At 34.6% G+C, this 17,453-nt stretch overlaps 1 protein-coding gene across 1 annotated transcript; it reads right to left on the bottom strand.

The window, feature by feature from the left end:
• Positions 1-883: 883 nt before the first annotated feature.
• On the bottom strand, positions 884-15,118 carry LOC134244788 (DNA topoisomerase I, mitochondrial-like). The gene is made up of 20 exons (XM_062727029.1): positions 14,988-15,118; positions 14,680-14,713; positions 13,502-14,223; positions 13,325-13,407; positions 9,096-9,198; positions 8,810-8,907; positions 8,171-8,286; positions 7,873-7,994; positions 6,519-6,641; positions 6,238-6,425; positions 5,953-6,016; positions 5,330-5,410; positions 5,101-5,244; positions 4,674-4,928; positions 4,395-4,509; positions 4,187-4,314; positions 3,896-3,990; positions 3,241-3,319; positions 2,738-2,808; positions 884-2,632 (listed from the first exon to the last, which is right to left on the bottom strand). The coding sequence occupies exons 1-20, from the start codon at positions 15,021-15,023 to the stop codon at positions 2,530-2,532; spliced, it is 2,760 nt and encodes a 919-aa protein (XP_062583013.1). The 5' UTR covers positions 15,024-15,118; the 3' UTR covers positions 884-2,529.
• Positions 15,119-17,453: the final 2,335 nt, after the last annotated feature.

The following is a 17,453-nucleotide window of genomic DNA, read 5'->3' as shown; positions in this document are numbered from 1 at the left end:
GCTTAGCACGTGAGAATACTGATGCACATGTCTGAGACAGTCTCTAAACTTCAATTACCATAAAAATTGCAGCAAGTTTTAAAGGGACCTAGGACTTTTTTCATATCAATTTTGTTTTGCATTCAATACATTTTTATATCATTCTTTTCATAAAGTGGGGGGCCAACCAGCCTTTCAATAAAGTTTAAACATTTCCAATAGTAAAAGTAATGTTGGGAAAAAAAGAGGGGGGTTTTCACATTGCTGTGTGCCTGCATTTTAAAAATACTCCTAAATCAAGATGCATCAACTAACAAATTTTGATGATTCTAAGCCTCTTATTACATGTACTTGAAATATAAAGATATAGTCAAAAAATTCCAAGAGTAGATCAACATGACCTACTTTAAGGTTGACACATTACAAGGACCAAAGATGCATCAAGTGAAGTACAATAATTCTAGGCCAATTAATATCTTAAATATTTTCATGTAAATATAGCCATGAAGTTTCAAAAGGTCATGGGGACTTCTTTTTCGGTTGACAATCTCTGGGGTTCTTTTAACATACCCAGAGAATAATGGGTAAAAATTATTTGACATCTATTCAAGATTGTACAGCACCATATGTAGACATTAAGAGTAGCACACAGTCCTTCAAGTATCCTTCAAGTATTAGAAGTCCTAAACAAATTCAAACTACATGTATGTAGCCACAGGGGCCAGTAACATTCTATATTTGATTTTATGTTAGCACCACTATATATATACGTGCACTAAAAGGATTTGAAGTGGTTACATAAAATTTGAACATTGTGTGATGCTGGTCCCTGTGTATGTTCCGCATACATAACAAAGTTCATAAGCCTAACCAGTAGCCACTATATTTATAACAAAACAAGATGTATTCATACCAAGTTTATTTGGACAGTAATAACAAGATGTCTGATATTTTATTGGTTGTGTACATTTCATCTGATAACGACAAAACAGCTCAAAAACAAATGTATCACACAGATATAACGTAGCTTGTCAACACATCACAGAATGATACCGATTTACAAGACGTAATGGAATATCAAAAAAAAAATACCGTGGAATTTGATAAGGATTTCTCTTCAATCAATAGACACAACCTACCAACTTCTAATTTACAATTTATGTTTGAGAAATATTTTTTTGAACTTATGAGATCTATTTTTACATGCTGATACATGAAAAGGCAAATGTCTTCGGTGTTTGGAATAAAATATGTGTAAATGAAAGACTAAAAGCATCTACTGTGACATGCAAAACTTTGACATTTATGACAGATATGTTGTGTTATAAACATAAAATAAGTGCCAGACGTGAGGTAGACTAATAAAGGACCATAACTCTCCTATGTTGTCAGGCACTTTGTTGCTCTTTGTTATATATACAGTTCTTTAATGAACATTTTGAACAGAAGTTATCTGATGAATATTTTGAAATAAAAAATATTACAGGAATCTTTTTTTAAAAAAAAAGAATAAAAAATATTTTCAAACCAATCCCACTGCAGAAGTAGAGATTGTGAGCAAACTAATCTTTCATTCAAAGTTACAACTGTAAGTAAAGTTATTTTTCAAAATTGTTGACATGCATATTTGATAAAAAAAATATTTACTATCAAAATTTTTACCACATTATCTATAACTTTAATACATGCTACAAAGTAAAGGACTTCCATTAAAAGTTAAACCATGCTGCTATATCTATGTACAGAGAAAGTATAGCCTGTTTACAATGGTGAGATTGCTAATAATGACTTTATATTCCTGTTTTTTCTTTAAGCAATATGAAGTTAAATATTACTGCAGTGTACATAATTCACACCATACTTAAAATGGCTGGCACCATACAGTCATTAGTTATGTTCTTTTAATAAATGTTTGTCTTCTTACACATTTAAATCTAAAATCCTAAAAAGAAGTTTTTAAAAGGGAACAACTAAGAAAAAAAAATAAAATTAGACTTCAGTAATGATTTCAGAAAATATGCATCATTTTATAATGACAAGAGCCTACTATACCTAATACAGCAAAAATTGTTTTATTTTGTGTAACACACTAACACACATTTCATTCTTCTGTTCTTTTAAAAATATACAGTAAAACATGATGAAATTAGCAATCAGGATTCAATTCATGATTAAAATGCCTTCTATTCATTGACAAAACTGATTTAAAATATTCATAATTTAAAACATGCAGCATACTTAACATTCTGTCAAACTATTTAGAAGGATGCAAATATACAAGTCTTGTAGACCATAAATTAATACTTTCCTATAAATCTACAGAAATGCTTATATTACAAAAATGTAATTTATACAATTCTTTCTTCATTAACAAGATCTGATGACTATATTTCTTTCAATGGAATAATCTATAAAGTTTATCTGGCACAATATCCAATTAATCATTTGCATCAAGTACACATTAGTATCTGCATCAGATAATGTCTAATACAGTCATGCCCATTGTATCCATAATAAAGAATTCTTCCTTCAGCTAATGCATCACTGTTGTTAAAATTCATAGTCAGCTTCCGCCATGTCTATAGCCCACCTAAACTTCTCACGCTGGGTTTTGTTGTAGATTTTTTCTACAGGGACCTCCCATTTTTTGCACCTGAAATGAGTTACATATTGTATCAGCAAATCTTATTTCTGATATAGTCTGCAGGTTTGAGCCACATAATGTTTAAAATAATGAGGAAAAAACATGTTCACCTACCATGCAACAGAAATTCTGGGATCCAGATAGTTAAGTTTGGAGGTTCCAAGGGCTATTTCTTTATTTTCTTCCTATTAAAATAAAATTTAATCAAGATGCTGTTAATGCATGTAAATTAAAGAGCATTATAAAAAGTATCTAATTGCTAGATAAAATGTTCTTCAGAAGCTGTGACAAAATGTGGAATATCAGGATATACATGTACTTTAAACATGCTTTAAAAATAAGGTCTACAAAGTTCTCTCCCTTTCCATCTGCTATAAGTGAGATACTAATATTCCCCCCAAAATTCTGCTAAATTTTTATTTTTTCTACTTATATTGCAAAAAAAGACAAATAAGCACATGCAGACTCTCAAATTTGTTTTTCGTATGTTGAAAAAAATGTTTAAATTTAAACAATTTCTAGAATTATTCATTGAGTGTATGACAACTCTTAACAGTTTCCAGGCACTGACAAAGTTAGGATAGGAAATTCTTTATATGACAGAAGTACACCGTTACCTTGTCTGTGGCCTGAACCTCCAGCTTTGTCAGTTGTTCTTCCAATCTCTCCAACTGGGTCTTCCTTTTTGTCAGAGCCCTGAATGATTGATTTATAGTTTGCTTTAATACTAAAATTTTCATGAACTAAAAATATTGCAGTTCAACTCTAAATAAATAAAGCTGAAATACATTCTTCCTTACAAAACAATGTTCACATTCCATGTTCTTTTGTCAATGTTTTATGTCTTTCCAGATCATTTTTTTTTTAAATTACAATAAAAATCTTTCAATCTACTTAATATTTCAAGAATTTTTATGTTGGTACAATGCATAGTGGTTTAAATTTCACAGTCACTGAATTTCTTTTACTTATAACAAATGTATCCAAAAATTATTTTTAATCAGCCATAGTTATAAACCTTATATGTTTCAAATTTACAGTATTACTAAAATGGAAACTGAAAACGGTGTATTACAGCATACAACATTGTATGGGAGGAACATTGTTTGATTGTGAACACCGTGAAATTAAACCCCCTGCAATGTATTCCACTTTTATGGTACTGTTATTTCTACACCCCTGTGTTATTGTCTATCTTGGTGGCCTTGTGTTGTTATCTGCCATGTTGTCTGTAGTGTTATTGTTATTGTAGTGGTATTGTTTATATCTTACTGTTTAGCCTTCTCTGTCTTGGTGGCCTTGTAGTCGGCCTTGGCATCCTTCACATTCTTCTTGGCTTCCTTAATGGCGGCTTTCTTATCCTCAATCTGACAAAATACACCAGAAATACAAACATCTCACATGGTCTAACAACTATACATAGAGCAGAAAAAAATTACAAACATCCCAGACAGAAAGAATCATACAAATAGTACTGACAAATGTGAAATAACAAAAGAGGGGACATTATCCCCATTACTTCCAATAATTAGTTACTTATTGAGCACTGTAAGAGTTACACACCTTGTTCTGTAAGTTCTCCATCTGTTTACCAAAGTTTTTGGGGGCGGCCCTCTGATGGTTACACAGGATGGCGACAGCACGGTTAGCTCGATTGTAGGACAGTAACTTAGCCGCCACACCATCATCAGCTGTAAACATAAAAACACGTCAGAATCTCTCCTACAGAAACATTGCTAAATTAACGTCTGATAGACTGTGAAATCTCTACCTTCTGTCAAGATATTGAGCTGCTCTTGCAGCGTTCGTGAAGCGTTATACGTCCTGAAAACTTTAGCTGTAAGGCCTTCCATCAGTTCCTGAAGATGTTTGTTCAAAATAGTGGTCTAAAAATAAAGGGCTATTTTTAATAATCAGACACAAACTTTAATTCTATCTTTACATTTTCTTTTTTTCATTCAAATTTTATTGCTAGAGATTTTTTTTCATTCCAGTCAGAGGTTATGCATTTTAAAGATTTTATAGACAATAAATCAAGTTTCAAACTTACATTAAGACGATCAAAGACATCATCATCTCCTGCTTTGTTTTCCATGAAGAGCTGCAGATTTTTGAAGACTCTTTTCTCCACGGGAATTCTGTTGTAGTATCGGATGGAGTCCTTACCCAGGAAATCAAACTCTACCACATACTCCTGGTCATCATACTTCTCATGGAGGTTTAAATGCTCCTTCCTTAGAGAACAGCAACCCACAGTGTCTGCGGTCTCGCCTTCTTCTTTTTCATTACCAGCTCTCAAGGCAAGCTATATAATACAACACATAAGCATTTCAGATCAGTGTATAAGGGCCAAATGAAAATACAATATGTAAAAATGCAGATATTGAAACAAAATAAATTCTTAGGAGGGATTGTTTTGAAGGAAATTTTTCCTTTTTGAAAGAAGAGAGGAGAATTTCATGATATAACCGTCTTACCTTATCAATGAAGTATAGAGCCACAGCTCTCTGTCTGATCCTCATTTCCTTGGACTTCCAGTCCTCTCTGTACTGGGCTCGAATCTTGTCCACACATTTATGTAGTCTTCTAGCTGTCTCATACTTCTGCCAATCTTTCTCTCCCTGTCAGATCATGAATTATGTTTATTAATCACACAAGACCAATTTGTCATATTCATATCAACAATATATGTTAACTTTTCCTCACCTTTAGTCTGGAGGCTGCATTCAACATGACATACTTAGTACTCCCTTGGATATTTTCATTCCAGCAGGCAAGCCAAGACACCTGCAACCACAAGATTCCATTAATTTAATTGTACAAAGATAAGGTTATCATAAATATCATATATCATCATAAGGCCGTAATAAAAATATTCCAAGATTCTCATCCCCGCCCGCCCGCCCCGATTTTATACCCCGCCTCGATTTTTTTAATTTCTGTTTTCCTTCGTCTTAATTCTGATCGTGATCGGTATTCATCTACCATTCTACTTTTGTTTTAAATCCCGCGAAAGTCGACATGACTTTGATAGCTGAAAAGATGGTAATTGCTGTAATACATGTACATGCGTATATATTTTAAGCAAGGGTCATTGGTTGAAAAAGATTGGTGATGATGTGAAGAGAAATTAAACCTTTACTATGACTTTTATTCGGGTATTGTAGATAAAATTACACCGATTGACGACCAGGTCAATAAAAAATCTGCAAAATTGAAAAAATAAAAAAATATAAAATAAAAGCCGCCCGCCCGTCACGATTTTTAAAAAAATTCGGATGAGAATCTAGCAATTTATTTATTATGGCCTAAATTAACACAACTCATACCTTGTTGTCATGTCGCACTTCTTTCCATTTATGTCCAGGTGGAGGGCTAGGTATTTTTGAACCCCTGAAATAAAACATACAAGGTCAAACTTTCATACAGTCTACCCATACATCACACAAGTGTTAAGTTATTTTCCACTTCAGTACCTGCTAACTCTAGTAACCCTTGCAACTCACTTGCTACAACTTGACCTTTTGACCCCTGTAACTCACTAGCTACAACTTGAACTTTTGACCCCTGTAACTCACTTGCTACAACCTGACCTTTTGACCCCCGTAACTTACTTGCTACAGTTGATGATAACGTCCTCGGGGAGGGTCCTTGTCTTCAGCATGCCCTGCTTGGGGTGGTCCCCTCGACCTCGGAAGAGACCGGGAGGTTCTATCCTAAAGTTACCAATCTTCTCCTTGTGGTTATCCATTGTACAAAATCCATACTCCTTCTGAATTTCTTCATTTTTCAATTTCTCAGCCTGAAAACATTAAAATGTAAGCCGTGCAGTAAAGTAATAGAGTGGATTTTACTTCTGGTTTTGAAATGAATAACAAACATCCCCATTCAATACCTTTTTTTCTTCTTTAGAGCGATTTTTTCTTTCCTCAGACTTGAGCTTGAAATACTCGGCCATTTCCTTAAAGTTGCACTTCTTCAAATCCTTGATCAAATCCCTCTCTTCAGATGTCATTGTCTGTGAAAACAAAGATTTATTATTTCTATTCCTCAATGCTTATGACAGTGTAAATGATAATCAACTTCCTCTGGACCCTTTTTTTTTTACCTGTAATTATGACAACTGTAATTATTCTCCTACATGTATCTCTGGTTTTCTGACAAGTGCACACCTGTGATTGTTTACCTTTCCCATACATGTTAACTCTCCCGATTTAGGCGGGAGTCTACCGCTTTTTCACTCCATCTCCCGCCTACCGATTTAATTCAGAAATCTACCGCTTTTCTACAAAAGCTGCGTTTAAAGTATTTTTGGTTCGCTTGGGTATCCATTTTTGAAGCCACTCTCATAAAATCTCGCTAGATATCGCGTGATTTGACTAGGAATCATACAAACGCTTTTTTGTACATTGATTTCAAGCACCGATTTGACAACGACAACAACATAAGACTACCAGTGATTACATTGGTTACGATAAATTAATCAACATCCCTGCCATGAAAAAGGAGATACAGCTTTTAAGAATTAGATAAAAACATTTGACATCGTCTTTAAAAGCACAGAAGCTCACAACTTTATCAGTAAAGTCAATAGAATTCACTCGATTGACCAAGCCATGTGGCACATCTCTAATTCGTTTTCGATCATCGCGGGAAATCTGATTTATAGATACGAACTTGTTTTGGATCTAGATTAAACCATGCCATCATTTGTTTAAAAACTGAATGAACATTCAGAATTATTGCTTCTAGGCTATTTCAGCAAAGATCACTCTTCAAAAGGCTAAGTAAAGCAGCCAATCCAAGCAAAATGATGAGCATGAAAAATATTTGAATTTGTACAATTTATGTCAAACTTAAGGTGTTTCTGTCTTCTTCTTTGCTGTTTTAAGATTAGTTAGTTCAGGTACCTGATTTCATTTAAGGCTTATAATATACATGTATATTACATGAAAGATATTGATAATCCAAGCGTTAAACAACACGCGCGCAATGCTACCGCTTTTGAGGTCTGAATCTCCCTCTTTTTCATCCCAATAGGTTAACATGTATGCCTTTCCCTACTTTTTTCTGTTATTTTTTTAACCTGTGATAACGTTGAATAATCCTATTTCTAGTTTTCTGACCAGTGTTCACCTGTGGTTATCTACCTTTCTCCATCATTTTACCTGATTCCAAACTTCTGAACTTTTGACAATGGATTAGTACTATCACCAGTCTTTTGACCTGTGACATGTTTACTTATTCACCTTTCTCCAGTCTTTCATGAAGTTCTTGTTAAAGACGTCCTTGGTGGTGTAATCATGCTCCAACATCTTGGCGTAAAAAGTGGCCACTTCTTCTGCAGGCTCCGACAATCTAAACACTTTACCTGTCAAATAAGAATTTATCAAGTATTTACTCTTAAAATTTTTCTTTTTAAGTTGTAGAAAAGTGAAGACAAGGGAAATAAAATACAGTACATTCAATTTATTAAGTGTTTACTTTTACCTTTTTTTCTATTGATATTGCTGACAAAAGGAAGACAAGGGACATAAAATGCCGTACCTTCATAGTAAAATTTGATGTCGTCTGGCAGTGGTTCATAATCAGGGGCAAATAATGGTCCTTTGTGTTCCAGTGAATGCCACTTCACTCCGTCATCCCTACGTTCCTCCTCCCACCTACACAAAGCAATCAAAGCAGATCAAGATATGTAAAAATGTATGGTACCTGACTTGTCTTAATATAGTACATCTTCACATCGATTCTCACTAAATACAGCTACAGAGAGTAGGCATAAAACATTTTATGTGTAATCTATCATCTGTTACAGTTATAGAGAGAAAGTTTCTAAGACCCATATAAAAATTGATTTGTTTGCAGTTGCCTACTGACCCACTGAAAATTCACCTGACCCAAACTTTTTTGGGGCCATTTTGTTATATTAATTTTTTTTTTAATTTTCAGGATATTAAAACTGTTTGATTTTAGTTTTTGTTTTTATCAGTCTGTGGTTTATACAAGATTATTCTTGTTTAGTAGACCTATGAAAAGCTCTATTATTTGTTATCTCACAAATATCCAAAAACTGAATTCCAAAAAAAAAAGAATGCCTACCTACCTACCCATTCAAAAGATTATAGGTCGGCAACTGCAAACAAAGAATTTTTTAAGCTTGGCCTTATATACTTTGTGATACTCTACCATCTCCAAACTTCATGTGTCTCCTCCTCCTTCACTTTCTTGGAGGGCGATTTGTTTTCTTGTTTTCCACTTTCAGTCTTCACCTTCTTCTTCTTCTTCTGTAAAAGAGATACTCATATAAATCATTTTAAACAAGATTTTTCAACAAACTTCTTTGAACAAATTAAGATACGTCTTTTTAAACATTTTTTTTTTTTTTTTTTTTTAAAGTTTTATTGTGAGAAGTTTTGAGTGTGTTTGTTGTGTAAGTATAAATATAAATCTCTGCTTGGTTTTCAGATCCTACCTTAGGAACCTCATCATCAAAGTCACTAGTTTTCCTCTTTTTTGCACTGCTGGGCTTTTCTACTTTTGCTTCTTTCTTTATCTTTTTCTTCTCTTTTTCAATTCTAAAAAAAAATACTTTTCTTACTAACACATTTCAAATTCAGTTTTACCTTCACTAAGAATACTTTTGAAACGAAGATAAAGTTTACCTTCCAATTAATAATTTCATCTAAGGCCAAATATAGAGTGCTAGGAAGTCTTGATTTCAAATTAAGTGATATAAATTGCAGATCTATTTCAATTTAAATAAATTCAATTGAGATCTAAGGGCATATAAGTCTTTCTGCATAATCACTTATGACTCTTTTTTTGTGTGCAGTGTATTGATGGTCCTTAATTTACATAACTTAAATTATATATTTTTGAATTGTCTTCTGAGGTGTACCATCTTGAAAATAAATTAACTCTAAACCAATTATCCCCCTTTTTTCCTTTTTAAAAGAGGTGGACATGGGACACATTATGATTATCAACTTCCTTATAAACTTACGCTTCTCTGACAGAAATGAGCCCTGATGTTTGACAGAGCTACGTTATTTGGTGAAAAATGGTGAATTTGAAATTTTTAAGACAATATAGTTTTCTAAAAATGAATGGCTTTTTCTGATCATAAAATTTCGACATGTTCGAAGAATTTTTTCAACAGTCTCTTTTTACACTAATAAAGTTTCCAGATTAGATTTCAGTTAAAAGAATACTTTTAAACATAGGTAATCAGAGATTATAGAGCTCACCTCAACGAATGTTGTATTTAAGTAAGGCAAAGTCACACAATTACCCAACAAAGAGTGTACATCCAAAAATGCAAAATTTATGCAATTTTGATCTGATACTTTGGAATAGACCTATATAAAAACTTCAAACTAGTTCTTCAATCTTCATAACAAAATGTAATTAAAATTCAGCATCTGAAGCAAGTTTGAGAGTTTTCATCCCTTGAGGCATTATTTGTGCAAGATTGGTTTATATAAGCCTTATAGTTTCTTGGTAATAGACCTGCACCCATAACTTTTACCTGGTCCATTATCTGGAAAATATATGTCAAATTCAGCATCCGAAGCAAGTCCATTAGTGTGCATCCTAAGATGTATCATCCATGCAGGTTTGCACAACAAAGGGCTCATAGTTACTTGGAAATGAAACCTGCATAAAAACTTAACCTCTTCACTCATCCAGAAAATGTAGGTCAGATTCAGCATCCGAAACCAGCCTGGTAGAATGCATTCTTAGATGTATCATCCATGCAAGTTTGGTCATTAAAGAGTTCATACATTGTAGTTACTTGGAAATGAATCCTGTACCAAAAACTTTAACCTGTTCACTCATCCGGAAAATGTACGTCAGATTCAGCATCCAAAGAAAGTCTGGTAGTATGCATCCTAGGATGTATCATCCATGCAGGTTTAGTCATTATAGGGCTCATAGTAACTTGGAAATGAAACCAGCACCAACAACTTAAACCTGTTCACTCATCCAGAAAATGTAGGTCAGATTCAGCATTCGAAGCAAGCCTGGTAGTATGCATACTAAGATGTACCATCCATCCTTGGAAATGAAGCCTGCACCAAAAACTTTAACCTGTTCACTCAACCAGAAAATGTAGGTCAGATTCAGCATCCGAAGCAAGCCTGGTAGTGTGCATTCTTAGATGTATCATCCATGCAAGTTTGGTCAACATAGGGCTCATGGTTATTTGGAAATAAGACCTACACCTAAAACTTTTAACCTGTTCACTCATGCAAAATGTAGGTCAGATTCAGCATCCGAAGCAAGCCTGGTAGTGTGCATCTTTAGATGTATCATCCATGCAAGTTTGGTCAACATACCGTAATTTTCGGATTATAGGTCGGTACTTTTTTTCTCAGAGCCGCTGAGGTCGACCAATATACGATTTCGACCTTTCTAAGGTTCAAGTTTACGAAAAATGCCCCAAAATCAATAAAATTTACGTCAATTTCAAAGCAAATCTGTGCCACTTTCATAACTTTTTTCATTATTTTACGCAGAAAAATTAATGCCCAGGTAAACAATAAAATATTTATTCTATAGCTTTCTTACAAAATAAATTCCATTACATATCCGTTGATGACAAAGGAAAAAACTGTGCTTCATCAAAAAAATAATTCCTCAGCGTGTTATCCATTGCCATCATGCGGTAGCCATCTTGTGAAGTTAGGAAGTCACTACCGTTTACTAAAAGTAAAACCCCAACCGTATCAAAATTTAAAATACGGAAAAAATATCAAGGTTTTACCATTTATTAGTAGATAAATTGAAATAGTATTAATTTTATTTATTGTGACAGTCTTATATTTATTTAAGTGTAAAATGAGTGAAATAAATATTTGCCAGTCAATTCCTAAATTTAATTACCAAATAAACCGATAGTCATTACTATATATTTTTTTATTTTATTTAATTATAATGCCGGTCAAACGAATTAGCGCTATACAAAGATTGGCTTCTAACAGAATTTTAATTGTCTCACAGATAAAAGGATTTACACTGTGTGTACACGCAAAGGTTTTAACGCCTGTGTTGGTTTAATACCCGCAGGCATGATTAGCAAATCCACGTGCCGTTATAGGGTATTAGTGTTACACATCATTGAACAAACAAAGCCATGAAATTCATAATGACGGTCAAATTGTGAATGTACCGGTACTCTCAATTAAATATATAATTAAACTTATAGCGTGGTAATATTATTTCAATTCTTTACTGTTGTTTTATATATACATTCAATGGTCGTTTGCGGGTTTTAGCAAATCCCTGAAGAACAAAACTGAAAATGGCGGACATCGAAGCGATTGTCGTCCACCGGTAAATAATGTCTGAATAAAATATATTAGGAATGTGTCCAAGTTGTTCTGAAATCAGACTGATTATTCTTTGTTCTCGGGTATTTCCCGAATTATAGCTGCAAAATAAGAACGTATTTACGTGTTATTTATGCCTGTGGTTTAACAACAGTATGAAACTACGGAGGCATTGAACGGGCAAGTTGGAGAAAAATAAGTAGTAACACAATTCAAAGAAGTTTTAACTACATTTTTTAAAAAAAACTTTATTTAAATGCTGTACTCATTAAAATAACTGTTTGTTTTCTTGATACGTTCATGTCACGGAATAACCCCGGTAATTCTAGAGGTTTACCTGTTCTGATACGTTGTATCTGCGTAAGAATCTTTAGAAAACGGGAAACAAAGCCTCGTCCTATATAGTAAGTTCGTCCTATCTTAGAATTTTTCAAAAATTAAGGCTGAAAATGAGCCTTTCGACCTATATACCCCATCGACCTATGACCCGAAAATTACGGTAGGTCTTATAGTTCCTTGGAAATGAGACCTACATCAAAAACTGCACCAAAAATGTTAACCTGCTCCAAAAACATTAACCTAGTCATTCCTTCCCTGAAACTGCAGCATCTGAAACTTTGACTGGTACAATGAAACACACTAGAATCAATAAAGGACAAAGAAACTTGTACTTAAGGTCAAGATCTAGTAAATGAAAGGTGCCTACAGATTTATCAAACTTGAGAAATAAATTCTTTTATTGATGCTTTACAACTTTAGCTTGGTCAAATAAGGTGTTTCGGGGCATAATTTGTAGGTAAACAAGATGAAAAACTGTATTTCAAACTGTCATTTTCAATGAAAAATTAAGAAAACCAGACATAAATATGGGAGTTTTTTTCGTATTTGGCAAAGGAAATGTATCCAGATTGCCTACAGTCTCTCAGAAAATGGTAATTAGTATGTTCATGGCCTCTTCTTTAAATCAATATCAAATTTAATATAGGTATCCGGTTTACTTTTCATATGATTTCAAATTGAATGACTTGAAAATACCCTATTTCCTACATAATTCTGCTAAAGCCATAAAGTACGGGAAAAAGAAAGTTGAAATTGATTATGACGTCATAATGGATCTAGCACCAAAAATATAGTTTCAAGTTATTTACTAGATCTTGACCTTAAATAGAAAACTGCTCCAAAAAACTTAACCTTAACCTGGGACGCTGACACCAACGCTGAAGGTATTACATAAGCTCCCCCAATTTCGTTGAGGTGAGCTAAAAATAGCTATGTAACTCTCCTATGTGGGAAACGAGAAAATTATTTGAGGTGTATATCTTTAATCTACTATACATTTTCAGAGGATAAGCATTTGAGGAATCTCTACCTTGCTGAAAGGGGTTCATCATCGTCATCGTCAGATTCATGTGGTCTCTTCTCTGGGGGCTGTTCCTTCTTTATCCTAGTAGCCTACATTAATATTGAAAGTTGTCATCAGACTACATTAGAAATACAGGCGACTTATATGGCATGTGATATTGTAAAGTTGTTACGATAATCTTACCAAAGGTATTTCATCATCACTCATCTCCTCTTCTTTGACGTGTTTAACAGGTGAGGACTCCTTCTTGCTGGGGGACTTGCTAGGAGATTTTTCCCGTACTGGCGACTTTATTGGGGAAGATGGCTCAGACTTAACCTTTACCTTTTCAACCTCCTCTTTTGTTCTCTCTTTATGCTTTTGCTCTGAAGATGAAGAGCTGTGCTTAGAGCTGCTCCCGTCCTTATGCTTGTGGCTGCTTGAAGACGAGCTGTGCTTGTGACTGCTTGATGAGCTGTGCTTGCTCGAGCCCTCTTTGTGGCTGCTGGAACCCCGCTCCTTGCTGCTGCTTGAACTTTTCTCCTTTGAACTCCCCTCCTTGTGGCTACTAGAACTACCTTCTTTATGGTTGCTGCTTGAGCTGGACTTGTGAGATGAGCTGGAATGCTTACTGCTTGAGCTCTTATCCTTTGAGCTTGAGCTGCTCCTCTCCTTATCTTTGTGTTTGCTGGAACCAGAACTACTGCTCTCTTTGTGTTTGCTGGATGAGCTTGAGCTACTATGGTGTTTGCTGGAACTGCTGCTTGAGTGCTTTGAGGATGAAGAGCCATGCTTAGAGCTAGAGGAATGCTTAGAGCTCTTGTGCTTATCTTCATCTTTGATCATCGGTAGAGTTGCATGTCCATTCTGCTCAGCGTGATTGGCATGATTTACTTCACTGCTTGCCATCTTGGCTTTTAAATCAACTAAACAATGCAATAAAAAAAATCAAATAATTTTTTCACAATGATTGTATATTTCATATGATATTTTTAATTAGTTAAAAAAAATTTTAAAAAAGAAACTTTTTAACTGATAAAAAAAATTTTCATTTAAACAATTTCTTTCTAAACAAAAAGGACCATTTTATTTTACAATGCAGTTCATAATACCATTTTAGAGTTACTTCCCTTAGAAAGAATTAAAAGCCACAAAATAATTAATATTCATTTATCTACATCTTATCCAAATTTATCTAGGAAATTCTTAATCTCCTTCTTAAAGTGTTTAAAAATATTTATATGAAGTTACTGATTCAATGTATGTGTTTTTCTTGTTTGTTATTAGGTGACTGCATGTTCTGCTCTAAGTCGGAATATCGACAGGACTTAGTCTCCGCGCAGCCATGTCTACAATCTTAGCAGATGGAGGCATTTTCTTACCCTTATCGTGGATTCCCGGGGACACGACGGCTTCCTAAACGGAAGAAAAACAAAGATATTTACCTGATCAAAAGATCCAATCAATTAAAACATTTAAATTCTTGTCTCATAACTTGTATGCTGGTTTCAAAATCGGCTAAAAAACAGACAGTCGATGTGGACTTAGAAAATTTGCGGCCATCTTGACTTAGTCGTTTTCATCGTCCTTTGTTACCCTAACTTTTACCGACGCCAGAGAAATATCTACGACTGTTCAATTCAATTTTTCTACGCCAATTTACTGAGAAAAGCACAATCAAATTACTGACCTGACTTACACTCGATTCTCCATCTACTAAATCCATCCTCAGTAAAAATTATTTTTGTGTACAATCAGCACGATGTGTAAGTATCGCCGAACGGCTAAGTGCGAGAAGATGATGAGTGGGCATGCGCAGCAATGCTGTCGTCATGAGTGTCAGCTCACTAAGGGATGTTTATTTTTGCCATATTTTTCTTTTATTTTGTTTTCCATTTATTTCTTGTTATCATAATATGTGAGAGGATAACAAATATTTTACTGTATTTCTGTTCTTCTTCTTTGTAAACTGTAAAGGGGAAAATTAAAATCAAGTGCTCTCCAATGGTGGCGGGAAAATTTAAAAGTAGATTAGAATTTTACAATGGTGAATTTAAAATCGACTTCTTGTAAAATTTGTTGCCATCAATGAAATTTGGTAGCCACCAACTGCTGAGATTGGTAGCAGAAAAAAATTATCTGTTAAATTTAGTGTTGCATTATTAAAGATGATCGAACAGAAATAACAATTTTCACTGACAAGAATGAAAAAATTTTATGCCCCGTAATCGAAGATTTGGGGGGTATATAGTTTTTGCCCTGTCCTTCCATCTGTATGTCCATAAAACGTTAATCTTGCCCCAAACTTTTGAGTAGGCGGCACTGTTATGGCTTTCCTATTCATATGTTTTCCTTGTGATTTCAGTGAATTTTGTGACAAGACCTTTTTTTAGGGTACCACTAAATTTGACCTCTTGCCTTTGCCTTAGAATTTGACCCACTTTGACACAGAATTCCAACCTTGATCATAACTTTAGTTTTGATTGAACATATGGTGCTAGGGCTTTCACACTGAGGCACGTAGCATCGTTTTTGAAAGTGGGGGGGGGGGGCAACCAGAGAAATTTTTTTTACTTACCTGTATTAGTTGACAAGCAAAAAAAAAAAGGAAATTGCCCAAACTCGAAAATCCTATTCGTGGGGGGGGGGGGGCAACTTTTTTCAAGGCCACCTTCCTTTCACTTCCAATTTTTTTGGCATACAATCATACAATCACGGTGTAGTACCTAAACGGCTGCTATCGGAACAAAACTGCGTTCAATGTTGCTATTCGAAAATTGTACGGCTGCTAGCAGAAATAAATATGTTGAAAACTCTTAGAACAAGTTGTAAAGCAGTGAAATTATGACCCCAAATCAAGATAGTCTCTGAAAAGTCCGGTTGCACGTAACAAGTAAGGTATTTCTATAGATGTTGTCATGTGTAATTTGCAGAATAGCCCTCTAATAATTTAGAATTAGTAAAATTTCCGAAGCCTGTACCAAATCTTAAGTCAATATAAAATACCCAGTTTTCATGCTTTTTTAAATCATCTATTATTCAGATTGTGGGTATTTTGGTATTTGAGGATGCGTCAATCTATAATAATACTGAGAAATAATTTTAAAAAATTGAAAAGTGTATTTTAAAAGAGATTTTTGGATAAAACACGATTTTTTAAAGCTACGGTTGCTATCACAATACTGTATTTCCTTTATATCACCATACCTTGGTAAGAAGTGTGGGGGGGGGGGCAACCAACCTTTCAATGGACATTTTCAATAGTAAAGGTAATGTTGGGAAAAAAAGTGGGGGGAGGGCAGCCCCCCCCCCTCTGTTGCTACGTGCCTGACACTCCACATGTTTTTTCCTTGTGACATGACCTTTTAACGGTTAGTACTTGGGTTTTCATAATTTCCTACGTCATGACAAGACTTTCCTTTAAATTGGGATGCCAAAAATTTTAAAACTTTTGACCTTGACCTCGGGATTTGACTTGCTTAAATTGAGAAACGTAAAGTCAACCCACGCTATAAGCTGCCATACGAGGAAGAGTGTTTCACAAACACATCTTGTTATCAATGGGTGCTATCGTTTTTGAAAGGGGGGGGCCCACCCGAAAATTCTTTTAAAACGGAAATTATTTCCAGGGACGTAGCATCATTTTTGAAAGGGGGATTCAACTTACCTAATACCAGAATAAAATTGACCAGCAATAAAAGTGAACTTATTGAAACTTAAAATCCTATTTCGTGGAGGTAGAGCTAGGGAAGGGGTAGAGGGATAGGCCCCAGCTTCTTTTTGTACCATCTTTTTCTCATATACTGCCCCAATATCTATCTTTGACTATATACTGTAACAAAAAGTGCGGGGAGGGGGCAACCGGTCTTTTATGGTAGAAATTATGTTTGGGAAAAAGAGAGGGTCGGTAAGGCCATCCCCCGGTTGGTACGTGCCTGTCGTCACCTCTAAACTCTATAGGGGGTTGCTGTTTTTAAATTCCAACTTTTTAAAAATTCAAAAAATTATATATTACCAATTTACCAGACTTAACTATGGTGTAACAAAAAAAATATTTTCCACTAACATACAGTAAAAGTCATATGTTATATTTTGGGGGGAAATGGGGACTGGGCATGCAGACCCCCTGAGTCCTACAAGTCCTTTGCAAATGTAA

Source organism: Saccostrea cucullata, unplaced genomic scaffold, assembly GCF_032062105.1.
Source record: "Saccostrea cucullata isolate Sc308-1 unplaced genomic scaffold, CSIRO_AGI_Scuc_v1 ctg249, whole genome shotgun sequence".
In the NCBI taxonomy this organism is placed as follows: Eukaryota; Metazoa; Mollusca; class Bivalvia; order Ostreida; family Ostreidae; genus Saccostrea; species Saccostrea cuccullata.
The sequence above is the reverse complement of the archived record's forward strand: the minus strand, read 5'-3'. Positions and strand labels throughout refer to the sequence as shown.

What these genes read in the sequence shown, in the direction of transcription:
- LOC134244788 (XM_062727029.1), bottom strand. Translation starts at nt 15,023, where the DNA reads ATGGATTTAGTAGATGGAGAATCGAGTGTAAGTCAG. An exon ending in CTCTATACTTCATTGATAAG is followed by an intron (nt 4,929 to 5,100) that starts GTAAGACGGTTA and finishes TGTATTATATAG; the next exon opens with CTTGCCTTGAGAGCTGGTAA. An exon ending in AGGTTCAGGCCACAGACAAG is followed by an intron (nt 2,809 to 3,240) that starts GTAACGGTGTAC and finishes TTATTTTAATAG; the next exon opens with GAAGAAAATAAAGAAATAGC.